Consider the following 18,443-nt stretch of genomic DNA (forward strand, 5'->3'; position numbering starts at 1 on the left):
ATGTTTATTTATTTTTGAGACAGAGGGAGACAGAGCATGAGCGGGGGAGGGGCAGAGAGAGGGGAAGACACAGAATCTGAAACAGGCTCCAGGCTCCGAGCTGTCAGCACAGAGCCCGACGCGGGGCTCAAACTCACGAGCTGCGAGACCATGACGTGAGCCGAAGTCAGAGGCTCAACTCAGGTGCCCCTTGGCACTCAAATATTTAGATGAGTGAATAGAAGAGAGGAGAAAGGGACATGAGGAAGGCAGGAAAGAATGTCTGATGGGCTGGCTGGCATCTTGATTGAGTAGACACTCGTGCCCGCTCTGTCCCATAGCAACGTGACCAGTTCACGAGAAAAGCTATGGACTTAACAAAAGACGTGCCACTGCCTTGCAGACTCAGTCTCAGGACTGAAACGGTCTTGTGCTTGTGTTTCCCTGCTACTTTGTTGTATCCCTTCTGCCCAACTTCGCACCCTGATCCCCCTGTGGTATGATGAAAAGTCAACCTACAAAGCAAAAGCATAGATAACAAGTTTGGATACAAGGTCAACTTGTCGTCCTTCTCATGATTATTCTCCTGCTCTATGGAACCCTTCTTAACTGATCACTTAGTACCCCAGGGTGACTATTCAGAGTTTTTCCTCACCTCTTAGGTTACCATTCTGAACTGGTCTAATCAGCTGACCATCAGCCACTGCAAGTGGTGGCAGAATTGAGCAATAAAGTCTGGGTTAGGAACACAACTGGGGAGCTCAGAAATTCCTTGGCACACTGTAACTTTCTCCTTAATTTACATTCACATGCCCAGAAGCCTGACCAAAAAGTTAAGGGAAATGTAAATTCCCAACCATCAGAGCCAGTCACAGCTAACACATGCACAAGCACACAAATCCACCCCATTTCCTGCTGGCCATCTCCTGTCCTTGACCTTGACAGATACAAACCCCTTAGAAAATCTCTAACTAGGAACACCTGCCGATGATGGTTTACCTTCTCCAAGAAACATAACCCCAAAGAAGCAAAATACACTTATCCTGTGCTGTGAGTACACTTTTTTAAAAAACTGTATCCAACATAACCCAAAGCTGAAAAAGCAAGTAAATAAAGGCTCAAGTCAAGTTCGATGGAAGCAATTTTCCTATCAAATACTCTTCCAAAACTCTATGTGAAATTGCTCATTCCAACCACTACTGTCACATCCAATTAAGTTTGAAACACATTTTTATTTACACTTACCTCTGCCACTCGGTGGGTGGAACTAAATCGAGGTGGTAAACCAGCCAAAACGCAGTGTTGGTGGGTGGCATTGAGATCATCTGTAGGAAAAATACCAAAAATTAAAAAAAATAAAACCACACACACACACACACGTACACACACATTTATTAGTCACTATAATAAACCATTCAACAAAAATACAACGTAAACAGTAAATCCGTTATTCAACAACAACAACAGCCAAGGAATTAACACCTACTTTGAATTCTTTAAACCATTAGCTATAACTGGGATGACTTTGTATGTGCGTAAGTATTACGGATAGACATCAAAACCATGACATGCCCAAGAGTAAAAGGGGATGTTAATTATTCGAGGACAACACGTATAAACCAGGACGGTCTTTAGCAAACAGTACATATGGCTACCCTATTTATGTGTGGTCTTATGATGCCCTCCCACCACTAAGTTTACTATTTATGAACTTTCTCTTTCTCATGATACATCAAATTCTATCCATGCCTTTAGATAATAAGCCAATTTTTTTTTTTTTTTTACATTATTTGGGGTGGAACAGCTTTCATCTGAAAATCTGCCTCTTTCTCTCCCCAATCAAAATATCAATTTTGCCCTAACAATTTTCCAGGCAAAAAACCAACCAACTCAGCAGTTGCAAAGTTTTGGCACTCAGAACAGAATTCAAGCCTATGGATTCACAACCCAAGAATGGAGTAGGTGGTGAATTCATCAGTTGAAAAATAAGCTTAAAACCACATGCAGTGGAAGAAAACCAATGGCCAAGTTGCTGCATATTCTAAGAAATGATGCCACAAGTCAGGCAAAAAATCTCTATCACCTCTGCTTAGGACATCACTCCCTCTATTACAAAGAAGAGAACTGAACAGTACTATTCCCCAGCAGTGTATGATTTCCCAGATAGGCAACAGAGGCTTCTTACCAAGATACCAAGACCCACAATGATTTATACTAAAAGACAAAGACCACCACACCCCTTACGTATCAGGAAAATTAACTTCTAAACAAAATAACGGAAATGTGAAATGTCAACTGAAGGGCTCCTGCTTCTGAACATTCTGGAAGAACAGTGAGAAGGTCTGCCTTCCTACCTGAAGCAACTATTAAAGGGACCAAAACTAGGAAACAAAGGTTTCTGACACTGGAAAACAGAGAAAGATATAATCCCCGGGATAGAAAAATAAAATAGGTGAGCCCTAAAATTGCCCTAGCTTACTACCTGGAACAGTTTCAAAACCAGAATAGAGAGTGGGGAGTCAGACAGAACCCAGAGTTTTCAGTTTTCCTTCTTGCTGAGTTGCGAGGACAGAAACTGGAGCTTAGGAAGCCCAAGGCAACGAGGATATGTACAACAGAACACTGGAATAGAAGAACCTGCATGGACAGAAAACAAGCGGACATTGGCCGAAGGGTTCCTTCAAGTCTCTGGCTGAGCACTGACAAGGGCGTGTGTGAATGAAAACTTCCCAAGGACAGAAGAAGAAGCACCAGCAAACAATAGGCTGAACAAATGTCAGAGCTCACACAGGGCTGGGGAGGTTTTGTGTTCTCAGCAGCTAGAATGGCTCCTGCTACGTGAGAGAATGGATAGAGTCCTTGGAAAGGCATCACCTTAGTAGTAGGGCTATATTAGTTCTGCGTCAAAGATCCACTTGACGGCTTAAAAGCAAGCCTCCAAATGATTCAAGTTATTCCAAATAATTTAATTAGTCACTAGAGCAAAGTCCAACGCTATTGAAAAGAATTTAACAAAATCAGACACCAAACAAAATTCACAGTATCCGGCATCCATTCAAAAAGTAACAGAAGAGGGGTGCCTGGCTAGCTTAGTTGGCAGAGCATGCGATTCTCAATCTCAGGGTTGTAAGTCCGAGCCCCACGTTGGGTGTAGAGATGACTTAAAAGTAAAACCCTATAAAAACAAAAAAGTAGGAGAGGAGATATGAAAGACATACATGACACATAGGTACATATAAGATATATAGGCATATATAGGTATATATTATATAGGTATATATAAGAAATACACATATCTTTCTTTTCTTTCACATATGTATCTTTCATATATATAAATAAATGAAATGAAGCTATAAAGATGAAAAATGTAGTCTTTGGAATTAAAAAAACACACACACACACACACTGAATTAGATTAACAGCACTTCTGGCACTGCAAAAAAAAAAAAAAAAAAAAAAAAAAAAAATCAGTGACCTAGAATACACAGAAATAGAAACCATCCAAAACTGAAGCATAGAGAGGAAAAAGACTACAGGGAACTGAAAAGGCATCAATGACCTGGGATACTATTTATCAGTTTAATGTAAATGTAATTGGATTCTCAGAAGGGGGAGAATGATAGAAAAAAATATTTATCTGAAGAAATGATGGCCAAAGAGAAAAATCAGAACAAAGAACAAGGGCAACAAACAGAAAACATTAACAAATAAGGTAACTATTAAATCAATTATATTAGGGTTGCCTGGGTGGCTCAGTTGATTAAGTGTCCAACTTCAGCTTAGGTCATCATCTCATGGTTCATGGGTTTGAGCCCTGCATTGGGCTTTGTGCTGACAGCTCAGAGCCTAGAGCCTGCTTCAGATTCTGTCTCCCTCTCCTTCTGCCCCTCCTCGCTTGCGCTCTCTCTCAAAAATATATAAACATTAAAAAATAAATAAATTATATCAATAATAATTCTCAGTGTCAATGGAGTAAGTACACCAATTAAAAGACAGAGATTATCAGAGTGGATGCAAAAACAAAACCCAACTATACGTTGTCCACAGGAAATTCACTTAAGTATAAAGACACATACAGATTAAAAGTAAAGGGATGGAGAAAAAAATATTCTATGTTAACACTAATCAAAACAAAGCTGGAGTACCTATATGAATTTCAGACAGAGTAGATGTCAAAACAAGGAAATTATCAGGAATAAGAGGGCATTACATAAAGGAGTCAATCCTCCGGGAAGATACAACAATCCTTAATGTGTATTTGCCTTATAAGACAGAGTCAAATTATGTGAAGTAAATCTAATAGAATAGAAAGGAGAAATAGACAAATCCACTATTACAGTTGGAGACTTTAACACTCCCTATCAGACACAGAAAGATCCATTAGGCATAGAATTAGTAAGGACACAGGTGAACTCAAGAATACCATCCATCAACTGGATGTAACTGACATCTACAGACTACCTCATCCAACAAGAGCTGAATACACATTCTTCTCAAGCTCATATGGAACATTCACCAAGAGAGATCACATTCTGGACACAACACATACACACACATACACACACACACACACACACACACACCAAAATTTAAAAGAATAGAAATCATACAATATCTGCTCTCAGACCATAAGAATTAAACTAGAAATCAGTACCATAAAGACAGCTGGAAAATCCCAAAATACTTAAGAGATTAAGCAGCATACTTCTAATTACATGGCCAAAGAAGAAATCTCAAGAGAAACTTTAAAGTATTTTTAACTAAATGAAAATGAAAATACAACATCAAAATTTGTGGGATACAACAAAAGCACTTCAAAGAGGAAAATTTAATACACTGAATGCATATATTACAAAGGAAAGATCCAAACTCAGTAATAAAAGCTTCAATCTTGGGAATTTAGAAAATGGATAGCAAATTAAATCTCAAATAAAAAGAAAAAAATAATTAGAATAGAGATCAAGGAAATCAAAAACAGAATTGACGGAGAAAGTCAATGAAACAAAGCTGGTTCTCTGAAAAGATCAATAAAATCAATAAGCCTCTGTCCAGACTAAGAACAAAAGAGGAAAAACACAAATTATTAATACCAGAAACAAGAAAGGGAACATCACTACAGATCATATGGACATTAAAAGACTAATAAGTAATACTATGTATAGCTCTATGCCCACAAATTTGATAACAGAGATGAAACGGACCGATTCCTTTGAAAGACTAAATCTTCCAAAACTCACATAAGAAAAAGACAATCTGAATAGGCCTATTTGTACTAAAGAATGAATCAAAATTACTAACCTTCCTAAACAGAAAGCTCCAGGGGCGCCTGGGTGGCTTGGTCGGTTAAGCGTCCGACTTCAGCTCAGGTCATGATCTCACAGTCTGTGAGTTCGAGCCCCGCGTCAGGGTCTGTGCTGACAGCTCAGAGCCTGGAGCCTGTTTCCAATTCTGTGTCTCCCTCTCTCTCTGCCCCTCCCCTGTTCATGCTCTGTCTCTCTCTGCCTCAAAAATAAATAAATGTTAAAAAAAAAAAAAAAAAAAAAAACCCAGAAAGCTCCAAGCCTAGATGGGTTCACTGGTGAATTCTACCAACCATTTAAGGAAGAAACTATGCCTATTCTTTACAGACTCTTCCAGAAGAAAAAAGTGGAAGGAAAACTTCCTAATTCATGCTATGAGACCAGCGAAACCCTAATACCAAAAGCAGACAGATATTACAAGAAAAGAAAACTACAAATTAATATTCTCAAGAACATGGATGCAAAAATCCTCAAAAAATACAGTATTAGAAAATAGAATCCAACAGTGTATATTTTATATACTTTTATATACATCATATACACTTATATGCCACAACCAACTGAAATGTATCCACATATGCAAGGCTGGCTCAATATTTGAAAATCAATTAATATTTTGTCTCCTGTTTGTCCATCTGTTTTTGTTTACAAGGGCTACTCCAAAGAACAAATCAAAGCACACCTGGTGCAGGGTACAAAATATTACTACGAGTAGGGTAATAAAATAACCAAAGTCACAACAGCAGAGAGCACATAACAATCCCTGAAAAAACACCTCCTGAAGGGCCAGGCCCTGGACAGCATATGATCCTCCTTTAATATAGCAGTGCTTGCAGGTGCAGAGCACACAAGCTTTTAAAATGCATAAGGGACAGAAAACTAGCCAAAATGACAAAACGGAAGAATTCTCCTCAAAAGAAACTCCAGGAAGCAGCAACAGCTAATGAATTGATCAAAACTGATTTAACCAATATAATGGAACAAGAATTTAGAATAATACTCATAAAATTAATCGCTGGGCTTGAAAAAAGCTATGAAACTTGAAATCGGCCACAAGAAAAAGTCTGGAAAACCTCCAAAAGCATGGAAGTTAAAGAACACCCTACTAGAGAATCAATGGGTCAACCAGGCAATTAGAGAAGAAATTTAAAAATACATGGAAACAAATGAAAATGAAAATACAACAATCCAAACACTTTGGGATGCAGCAAAGGCAGTCCTGAGAGGAAAATACATTGCAATCCAGGCCTATCTCAAGAAACAAGAAAAATCCCAAATACAAAATCTAACAGCACACCTAAAGGAAACAGAAGCAGAACACCAAAGACATCCCAAACCCAGCAGAAGAAGAGAAGTAATAAAGATCAGAGCAGAAATAAACAATATAGAATCTAAAACAACAGTAGAGCAGATCAATGAAACCAAGAGTTGGTTTTTTTTTGAAAAAATAAACAAAATTGATAAACCTCTAGCCAGGCTTCTCAAAAAGAAAAGGAAGAGGAACCAAATAGATAAAATCATGAATAAAAAATGGAATTATTACAACCAGTCCCTCAGAAATACAGGCAATTATCAGGGAACACTATGAAAAGTTTTATGCCAACAAACTGGACAACCTGGAAGAAATGGACAAATTCCAAAGCACCCACACACTTCCAAAACTCAAACAGGAAGAAATAGAAAATTTGAACAGACCCATAACCAGTGAAGAAATTGAATCAGTTATCAAAAATCTCCCAACAAATAAGAGGCCAGGACCAGATGGCTTCCCTGGGGAATTCTACCAGACATTTAAAGAAGAGATAATACCTATCTTTCTCAAGCTGTTCCCAAAAACAGAAAGGGAAGGAAAACTTCCAGACTCATTCTATGAAGCCAGCATTACTTTGGTTCCCAAACGAGACAGAGACCCAGCAAAAAAAGAGAACTATGGGCCAATATCCCTGATGAATATGGATGCAAAAATTCTCAACAAGATATGAGCAAATCGAATTCAACAGCATATAAAAAGAATTATTCACCCTGATCAAGTGGGATTCATTCCTGGGCTACAGGGCTGGTTCAATATTCGCAAATCAATGTGATACATCACATTAATAAAAGAAAAGATAAGAACCATATGATCCTGTCAATTGATGCAGAAAAAGCATTTGACAAAATTCAGCATGCTTTCTTAATAAAAACCTTCGAGAAAGTCAGGATAGAAGGAACATACTTAAACATCATAAAAGCCATTTATGAAAAGCCCACAGCTAATATCATCCTCAATGGGGAAAAACTGAGAGCTTCCCCGAGATCAGGAACACAACAGGGATGTCCACTCTTACCGCTGTTGTTTAACACAGTGTTGGAAGTGCTAGCTTCAGCAATCAGACAACAAAAGGAAATCAAAGGCATCCAAATTGGCAAAGATGAAGTCAAGCTTTCACTTTTTGCAGATGACATGATACTATACATGGAAAACCTGACAGACTCCACCAAAAGTCTGCTAGAACTGATATATGAATTCAGCAAACTTGGAGGATACAAAATTAATGTACAGAAATCAGTTGTATTCTTAAACACTAATAATGAAACAACAGAAAGACAAAGAAACTGATCCCATTCACAACTGCACCAAGAATCATAAAATAGCTAGGAATAAACCTAACCAAAAATGTAAAAGATCTGTATGCTGAAAACTATAGAAAGCTTATGAAGGAAATTGAAGAAGATACAAAGAAATGGAAAAACATTCCATGTTCATGGATTAGAAGGATAAATATTGTTAAAATGTCAATACTACCCAAAGCTATCTACACATTCAATGCAATCCCAATCAAAATTGCACCAGCATTCTTCTCGAAGCTAGAACAAGCAATCCTAAATTTTGTATGGAACCACAAAAGACCCTGAATAGGCAAAGTAATATTGAAGAAGAAAACCAAAGCGGGAGGCGTCACAATCCCAGACTTTCGCCTCTACTACAAAGCTGTAATCATCAAGACAGCATGGTATTGGCACAAAAACAGACACATAGACCAATGGAATAGAATAGGGACTCCAGAATTGGACCCACAAAAGTATGGCCAACTAATCTTTGACAAAGTAGGAAAAAGTATCCAATGGAAAAAAGACAGTCTCTTTAACAAATGGTGCTGGGAGAACTGGACAGCAACATGCAGAAGAATGAAACTAGACCACTTTCTTACACCATTCACAAAAAATAAACTCAAAATGGATAAAGGACCTGAAGGTGAGACAGGAAACCATCAAAACCCTAGAGGAGAAAGCAGGAAAAGACCTCTCTGACCTCAGCCGTAGCAATTTCTTACTTGACACATCCCCAAAGGGAAGGGAATTAAAGGCAAAAATGAACTACTGGGACCTCATGAAGATAAATAGCTTCTGCACTGCAAAGGAAACAATCAACAAAACTGAAAGGCAACCAACAGAATGGGAAAAGATATTTGCAAATGACCTATCAGACAAAGGGCTAGTATCCAAAATCTATAAAGAACTCACCAAACTCCACACCCAAAAAACAAATAATCCAGTGAAGAAATGGGCAGAAAACATGAATAGACACTTCTCTAAAGAAGACATCCAGATGGCCAACAGGCACATGAAAAGATGCTCAACGTTGCTCCTCATCAGGGAAATACAAATCAAAACCACACTCACATACCAGCTCACACCAGTCAGAGTGGCTGAAATGAACAAATCAGGAGACTATAGATGCTGGAAAGGAGGTGGAGAAATGGGGACCCTCTTGCACTGTTGGTGGGAATGCAAACTGGTGCAGCCACTCTGGAAAACAGTGTGGAGGGTCCTCAAAAAATTAAAAAGAGATCTACCCTATGACCCAGCAATAGCACTGCTAGGAATTTACCCAAGGGATACAGGAGTGCTGATGCATAGGGGCACTTGTACCCCAATGTTTATAGCAGCACTTTCAACAATAGCTAAATTATGGAAAGAGCCTAAATGTCCATCAACTGATGAATGGATAAAGAAATTGTGGTTTATATACACAATGGAATACTACTTGGCAATGAGAAAGAATGAAATCTGGCCTTTTGTAGCAATGTGGATGGAACAGGAGAGTGTTATGCTAAGTGAAGTAAGTCAGACAGAGAAAGATAGATACCATATGTTTTCATTGTTATGTGGATCCTGAGAAACTTAACTGAAGACCATGGGGGAGGGGAAGGAAAAAAAAAGTTAGAGAAGGAGACAGTGAAACCATAAGAGACTCTTAAGGACTGAGAATAAACTGAGGGTTGATGGGGGGGGTGGGAGGGGGGGAAAGTGGGTGATGGGCATTTAGGAGGGCAGCTGTTGGGATGAGCACTGGGTGTTGTATGGAAACCAATTTGTCAATAAATTTCGTATTAAAAAAACAGAAAATCAATTAATATAATCCATCACAGCAACAGGCTAGGGAAGAAAAATCACATGATCATACCAATAGGTGCAGAAAAAAACATCTGACAAAATCCAACACAAATTCATAACAAAACCTCTCAGTAAACTAGGATTAAAGAGTAACTTCTTCAATGTGATAAGGAACATGTACAAAAAAAGTATGAGGTAGCTAACATCATACTTAAATTTGATTCCTCAATAAGATTGGGAACAGGGAAAGAATGTGTCTTTTCACCACTCCTTTTTTTTTTTTTTTTAATATTTACTTATTTATTTTGAGAGAGAATGTACACATGCAAGTGGGTCAGGGAAAGAGAGAAAGAGAGAGAGAGATTCCCAAACAGGCTCTGTGCCGTCAGCACAGTGCCCAATGTGGGGCTCAAACTCATGAACTGTGAGAATCACTTGAGCTAAAATCAAGAGTCAGATGCTTACCCAACTTAGCCATCCAGGTGCTCCCACCACTCCTTTTCAATAGCACAATGGAAGTGCCAGCTAATGCAATGAGACAAAAAGAGAAGAGGGGAGGCGAGGAGAGGAGGGGAGGGGAGGGGAGGGGAGGGGAGGGGAGGGGAGGGGAGGGGAGAGGAGAGGAGAGGAGAGGAGAGAAGAGAAGAGAAGAGAAGAGAAGAGAAGAGAAGAGAAGAGAAGAGAAGAGAAGAGAAGAGAAGAGAAGGAATAAAACTGTCCTTCTTCAAATTTTTTTTTTTAACATTATTTATTTTTGAGACAGAGAGAGATAGAGCATGAACGGGGGAGGGTCAGAGAGAGGGAGACACAGAATCTGAAACAGGCTCCAGGCTCTGAGCTGTCAGCACAGAGCCCGACGTGGGGCTCAAACTCACAGACCGCGAGATCATGACCTGAGCCGAAGTCGGCCGCTCAACCGACTGAGCCACCCAAGCGCCCCTAAAACTGTCCTTCTTCATAGATGATATGACTGTCTGTAGAAAATTCCAGTTGCAGGATATAAGGGTAACATATAAAAAGCCAATCACTTTCCTAACAAATAAGTGGAATTTGAAAGTAAAAACCCATTACCAATTACATTAGTATTCCCCCAAATAAAATACTTAGATATAAAATCTAACAAAATACATATAAGAATTTACATAAAGAAGACCAAAAATTCCTGATGAACAAAATCAAAGAACTGATGAATGGAGAGATATTTCATGTTCATAGACAGGAAGACCAATATCGTCAAAATGTCTATTCTTCCCAACTTGACCTATAGATTCAATGCAATCCCAATCAAAATCCCAGCAAGTTATTTTGTGGATACTGACAAACCAATTCTACAGTTTATACAGAGAGACAAAGGACCCAAAATAGCACACAATACTGAAGAAGAACAAAGTTGGAAAACTGATTTACCCAACTTCAAGAATTACTGTAGAGCTGCAGCAAGTAAGACAAAGTTTTATTGGCCAAAAGAATAGGCAAAAAAAAAAAAAAAAAAAAGATCAACGGAACAGAAAAAAAGAGTATACAGAAAGAGACCCATTTAAATATGGTCAACAGATCTTTGACACAGGAGCAAAGGCAATACAATGGAGCAAAGATAGTTTCTTCAACAAATGGTGCTGGAACAAGTGGACATCCACATGCAAAAAAAAAAAAAAAAAAGAATGCATCTAGACACAAACTTCCCACTGTTCCCCAAAATTGATATACTACAATTGATATACTACAAGAAATAATTGATAAACTACACTTCATAAAAATTAAAAACTGTTCTGTGAAAGACACAATCAAGAGAATAAGAAGACAAGCTGAAGACTGGGGCAAAATATTTGCAAAAGGCAGGCTCAATAAAGCACTGTAATTCAAAATACAAAGAACTCTTAAAACTCAACAACAAGAAAACAAACAACTTTATTAAAGAAATGGGCAGAAGTTCTGAACAGATACACCACCAAAGAAGATATAATGAGAATAAGCATATGAAAGGATGCTCATTATCATCTGTCATGGGATTGCAAATTAAAACAAGATACCACTACCCACCTATGAGAATGGCCAAAATCCACTGATAACTGAATAACACCAAATGCTGACGAAAATAATGGAACAACAGAACACGCATTCATTGCTGGTGGGAACGCAAAAGGATACACGTGGTTTGGAAGGCCGTGTGGTGATTTCTTACAAAACTAAACATGTTCTCATCATAAGAACCAGCAATTGCCCTACTTAATATTCACCCAAATGAGCTGAAAACTTATGTCCGCACAAAAACCTGTGAACAGATGTTGACAGCGGCTTTATCAACAACGGCCAAAACTTGGAAGCAACCCACATGTCTGTGAGTAGGTGAACAGATAAACTGTGGCCCATTGAGGCAACGGTGTAATATTCAGCACTACAAAGATGGGAGCTATCAAGTCACGAAATGAGGAAACTTAAATACCTGCTATTAAGTGAAAGAAGCCAGTCTGAAAAGGCTGCATACTGTAAGACTCTAACCATAAAGCATTGTGGAAAAGACAAAACTATAGAGAAAATACAAAGCTGCCAGGGGTTGAGTGTGGGGGAGAGGATGAATAGGGTTACAGGGGATTTTTAGAGTAGAAACTATCATGCATGATACTATAATGGGAGATATAGGCCATAATACATTTTTTAAATCCATAAAATATATCCATAAAATATACAACACCAAGAATGAACTCGAATATAAAGTATGGACTTGGGTGATAATGACATGTCAATGTAGGTTAATCAACTGTAATAAACGTCCAATCCGATGCATGATGTAGACAGTGGGAAAGGTTGCGTACGCATGGGGACAGAAGTGTGGGGCAACTCTACTTTGTGCTCACTTTTGCTATGAGCCTAAAATGCTATGAAAAGTAAACCCTCTTTTTTAAAACAATGTGAACTGAAAATTCTTCATTCTGTAAGACTCCATAGTTTGCCATCTTGAGACCAACGTACAGTTATAAAATTATATAGTTATTCTCCTAGAGTGTTCTCATGGCAAAGGAAAATACTCATCTGCATCACTTAATTTAATATTTGAATGAGCAACTGCTATGCACCAAGCACTATCCTAGGCACAGTGAACAAAACAAAGTCCCTGCTCTCACGAAGGTTACATTTGGTTGGGGAAGACACATAATGGGTAAGTAAACAAGAAATTCAGATACGAGGTGCTATGAAGAAAATACAGGATAATTTAAGAAGCGTAAGGGTCAGTGGGGGTACACGGGAATAATGCACTACTCTATACAGAACTACCACTGGGGACAGTTAAGGTGACTCAAGAGCTGAATAATGAGGAGCCTGCCAATGCCAACATGTGGGACGAGAGCATTCCAAGCAGAAGAACAAGCTGAGGCCAAGGCACCAAAGTGGGAATGAGCTCGCTGTACTCGAGACAGTACCATAGTGCTCAGCATGGAAGCAGAAGTTCAACAACTAAAGGAGGTCTCTGATGGTCATGGTCAGAAGTTGAGGTTTAATTCCAGATACAATGGGAAACCATTAGAAACTTTTATGCAGGGAAAAAATGTGATCCAAGTCTGAGGAGACCACCCTGGCAGCTTGTTGGGAAAGAGAGAGGACCGAAAGGGGCAGGCTTTGAAGCAGGAAGACGAGCAGGGAAACTGCCACCATAACCCACGTGGGAGCTGACAGTGACTCGGACCACGGTGACAGAGGGGGACATGGTGAGTGGTGACCGGGTTCAGAATGTTTTAGAGAAAAACCAGAAGACCTGACAGTGGATTGGGTGAGGAAAGCAGGGGAGAGAGCAAAATTAAGAGCAATTTTAGGGGTTTTCACAGAAAAAAAGGAAGATGAGTAGGTCACAAAACATTCAGATGTTGTGTAAACAATATTACAAAATGCAATGAAGGCTGAATGACCAGTCTCCTTTCCAGTTTGCCCCCTCTAAGGCCTCTGGCTAAGGACGCACCTGAGAATTTCTGGTTAACCTGGACTATTTTGCCTAAAGGGAGTTTCAGAATCAAAAGAACAAAACAAAACAAACAGCAGAGGTTAGAGGAGGTTCTCTAGGCCAGATTCCCATAAAAGGGTGAAATGCATAAATGCCCCTCTCATCTACCCAAACAAAAGCCTCATTGCTCCTATGCTATTAACACTAGCATTCACGAACATGAACATCGTAAAGAAAGAGAAAACATCTTAATGAGCATTTGTTAAGTGGTTTTGTTCCGCTGAAGGGCAACTCGTCTGATGCAGGCCAAGTGACAAACGCACTGTTAGAAGTAATACTCTGAGGCCTGTACCTTTTTGCAAATCCTTGGCAACTTCCTAATCAAACAACCCTTCTGAAATGCTCCCAACTGTCCCTAATCCTTTATGGCTTCTAGGAAGAACCCTGTAATTTTCACCAAAGAGCTTCTAATTTATCTAAACCTCGAAGTCTGTAAAAGTGGCTCCAACTTCATGGTCTATACACCTTAAAGGATATACTAAAGACCATTCTTAGCTTTAAAGAAGACGACTCCTCATAATTTTTAAAAAGAAAACATGAAAGAATGTCTATTTGCCAGCGCTGTTTCAGAATACAGCTAAAAAACTGATGCTATACTCAAGTGGAATCAGAGTTTGTAGAATTTAGTCAACAAAACAAACAGAAAAGAAGCTCTCGCTCTTCTCTGGCTAAATGCTGCGTGCTCTGTCAGTGGGTCAGGAGAGCTCTGGACATTCATTGTAGCATGAAATCTCATCTCATATATAAAAGACCACAGATGCAAAGGCATAATTTCCACTAGGGTGACCGATTCGTGCCCAGGACTTTACCAGAAATCCCACCTGCTGAGATCCCCTCCCGCACAGACAAACTGGGACGGTTGGTCATCTTAAATCTAACCCAGCTCTGACTTCCTCGGTTTTCTCGACCAGTGTGTTATCGGGGCTATTTCATCCCAAATTTCTTAAAGTAACAATCAGGAGCTTCACTAAAGGCACACTCCTGAGCTAAACAGGCCCAATACTGAAATCCAATCTTCCCAGCTTCATGCAGTCACTGAAGCTTTTCATTCTTACTCACCTGTCCATTCTCATCGCTCAATCTTAATATTTATGACCTTATTTTTCCTAGACATGGGACATCCATGACTGAGAACATATTCAGAATTTAATAGCCAGCAAAACGGGGGAGGGGAAGCTTCCTGACAAGATGTCGGTACAGACCCGGGCCTCTCGATCTGCCCCGTTCCTAGATTCCGCAAGGAGACAATCAGGGCACTATTCAATGAGGTAAAAACTTTGGTCAGCACTAAATATAAGAGGAAGGTGCTCAGTATACCAGAAATTGCAAGGGTCTGTGCTGGATACGTTTGGCGGGATGAGACTAAATAAAGCAGAGGCACAGAGGGCGACCCGTGAGTATCTACTTGGAAAGAGCAGCGTCTTGGTCAATGTGGCAAGTGGATCCCAAGGGCAACGCTCACCCTCAAACTCAAAACAACAGGAAGGTATGATGGGCTACAGGGCACCGAGAGGGCAGGCCGCTTGCCTCCTGTGGGGCAGCCTTAAATGCACACAACCCGTGCTTCTCGCAGCCCCCAGAACACGTTGCTGGGACAAGCTGCCACTTTGAGAAGGCCAGGCATCGGTGGGGTAAGAAATTGTACAGAGTGGGTTTGCCGAGCACAGGTCAAAAGGGGTCATGGTTTGCCCAGACTGCAAAGCATCCACACCACAAAGAGACAAAAATGAGGTGCTTAGGACGCTCTAGTTAATGAAATCTCTTATCTGGCCGTGTGGGGTACATTTTCTTGCTCTTTTCAAATGAAGGACTTGGCCGGGAATGTACACCCAGTTTTCCAGAAACAACTGCAACGCCAGTTTGCCTAGGAGCTAGGACCTGTTCTGCTTCGGTGAGGAGAAACAGACCTGGAAAAATCACTAGGCTCATGTGAAAACACTGCAGTTCAAAGGGAAGGAACCACTTTGAAACTGTCTCTGCTGCAAAGGTCTGACTCAAACCGATAGGACAATTTTTTTTTTCATAAAATTCTCAATATTTTAAGAAGACACTTGATTCAAGAAGGCACTGTATCTGTAAAAAATGGGGCAAACAGACATGAAGAGGGCACAGTGTGAGGGCAGGAAAGATTGCCTGGAGCTGATTTTTTTTAATAGTATTACTTCATTTAAAATGATGGAAGATGGAATGAACTGCAGAACACATGCTACAAACAACTCAAATTATTGAAGGGGAGGAGGGGACTCAAAACATTCTCCTAAACTTGGAGGGAAAATGAAAATTAGTGACAGAAGAGATAAGAAATGAAGGATGAATTCCGGAAGCCACAATATATATAACAGGAATCCTAGAAAGAAAGCAGAAAAGGGACAGACAGATGAAAGAACAATCAAAGAACAGAAGAATATTTTCCAAAATTGTGAAAGAGCCTGACTACACTACAAAATGGTTCTTGAAGTACATAAACATATTCTCTTCAAAAATTAAATATAGGGGTGCCTGGGTGGCTCACGTGACTCACCTGATTTCAGGTGAAATCAAACTCTTGATTTCAGCTCAGGTCATGATCTCATGGCTCGTGGGATCGAGCCCTGCGTCGGGCTTTGAGTTGATAGTGTGGAGCCTGCTTGGGATTTTCTCTCTCTCTCTCTCTCTCTCTCTCTCTCTCTCTCTCTCTCTCCCTCCCTCCCTCCCTCCCTCCCTTCTCTGCTCATGTTCTCCTTTTCTCTCAAAATAAACTTTCAAAACATTGAATATAAAATATGACGAATGTTCAAAGAAAAAACATAATCTACCACAATAGACTCAAAATGAAGATGACCTCAGATATCTCTCTAACATCAAATATCAGAGTTCAAGGGACAATATCCTGAGCTTTAAGGTGGGAAGTCTGTTATGCAAGAATCCTACAGCTACTTACAGAGACAGCAGCACGGAAGGCACAAAAAGTAAGTGAGAGAATACAAAAACTCAGAGAATATGCCACCATCCCCTTGCCATTAGCCTTCAGGAAACACTTGTTACAATCTATACTTTATTTAAATAATTAAAACCACAGTGGAAGAAGAAAACACAGCAGTAAGCTCCTTGACAGAGGTCTTAGCAATGGCTTTTTTAATATGACACCAAGCGCAAAAGCAACGAAAACAACAAGAAACAAGTGGGGCTACATCAAACTTCAAAGCTCTGCACAGCAAAGGAATCCATCAACAAAATGAAATGGCAACCTACGGAGTGGGAGAAAATATTTGCAAATCATGTATCTGATAAGAGGTTAATATCCAAAACATATTAAGAACTCCTACAACTCAAAAGCAAAAAAATCAAGCAATCCAATTAAAAATGGGCAGAAGATCTGAATACACACTTCGCTACAGAAGACATCCAGGTGGCCAACAGGTACATGAAAAGATGCTGAAGGGGCAGCTGGGTGGGCCAGTCAGTTGAACATTCGACTCTCGATTTCAGCTCAGGTAGTGATCTCACGGTTCGTGAGTTCAAGCCCCGCATCGGGCTCCGTGCTGACAGAGCAAAATCTGCTTGGGATTCTCTGTCTCCTTTTCTGCCCCTCCCCCTCCAAATCAATAAACACGCAAAAAATTAAGCAAAGATGCTCAATATCACTAATCACCAGGGAACTGCTAATTAAAACCACAGTGAGCTATCACCTCACACGTGTCAGAATGGCTATCATCAAACAGACAAATAACAAGTATGGGCCAGGATGTAGAGAGAAACCTTTTGCATTGTTGGTGGCAATGTAAATTAGTACAGCCACTATGGAAAACAGTATGGAGGTTCCTCAGAAAGTTAAAAATAGATTTACTCTATGATCCAAGAATTCCACTTTTTGGTATTTACCCAAAGAAAATGAGAACACTAACTCAAGACAACATACACATCTCCGGGTTCACTGCAGGATTATTTACAACAGCCAAGATATGGAAACAACCTAACTGTCCACTGATGGATGAATGGATAAAGAAACGGTGGTGTATATGTGTGTGTGTGTGTGTGTGTGTGTGTGTGTGTATAGATATATATATACATATACATACATACATATATATATGTGTATATATATATATACACACACACATATACATATACATATACATATACACATACATACATACACACACACATATATATACACCACAGTTTCTTTATGTGTATATATATATATATGTGTGTGTGTGTGTATATATGTGTATACAGACATATATACAATGGAACACGCTCTAACCATAAAAAAATATGAAATGTTGGCATTTACAACAACACGGATGGACCTCGAGAGCATTATGCTAAGTGAAAGATGTCAGATAGTGAGAGACAAATACCATATGATCTCATTTATATGTGGAATCTAAAACAAAAACAAAAACAAACAAACAACAAGCTCAACAATACAGAGAACAGACTGGTGGTTGCCTTAGATGGGGCATGGGGAGTGGCAGAAATGAGTAAAGGGGGTCAAGAGACATAATTTTCTGGTTACAAAATGAAGAAGTCATGGGGATGTAATGTAATGGAAAATTGCTAAGAAAGTAGATCTGTGTATTTATCACAAAAAAATACATATTCCTTATAACTACCATTGACCTTGAAAGTAAAACAGCCAGTTATTTTACCAGCAAAAGTAGTTTATTTGAGAATGGCAGAGGAAGTGCAATTCGGGACCCATGAACTATGGATTTCAGAGAACAAAGAGGCATACCACCTTATAGAGGGAAAGGAGGTGGGAGGGGCTGCTTGAACAAAAGTCCACTGAAAGAAGGTGTTCAGGGTGG

At 39.6% G+C, this 18,443-nt stretch overlaps 1 protein-coding gene across 4 annotated transcripts in view; it reads right to left on the minus strand.

Annotated features, from left to right (window-relative positions):
- Nucleotides 1-18,443, minus strand: part of FTO (FTO alpha-ketoglutarate dependent dioxygenase) — a 394,888-nt gene that overhangs the window by 214,382 nt on the left and 162,063 nt on the right. For all 4 annotated transcript variants that reach the window (XM_086689419.1, XM_086689416.1, XM_086689417.1 and 1 more), the window contains exon 5: nucleotides 1,225-1,304. In XM_086689419.1, the coding sequence (XP_086545545.1) occupies nucleotides 1,225-1,304 (80 nt within the window). The remainder of the gene's footprint in view (nucleotides 1-1,224; nucleotides 1,305-18,443) is intronic.

This window comes from Puma concolor, chromosome E2 (genome assembly GCF_028749965.1).
Source record: "Puma concolor isolate L17-30 chromosome E2, mPumCon1.1.hap2, whole genome shotgun sequence".
Taxonomy (NCBI): Eukaryota; Metazoa; Chordata; class Mammalia; order Carnivora; family Felidae; genus Puma; species Puma concolor.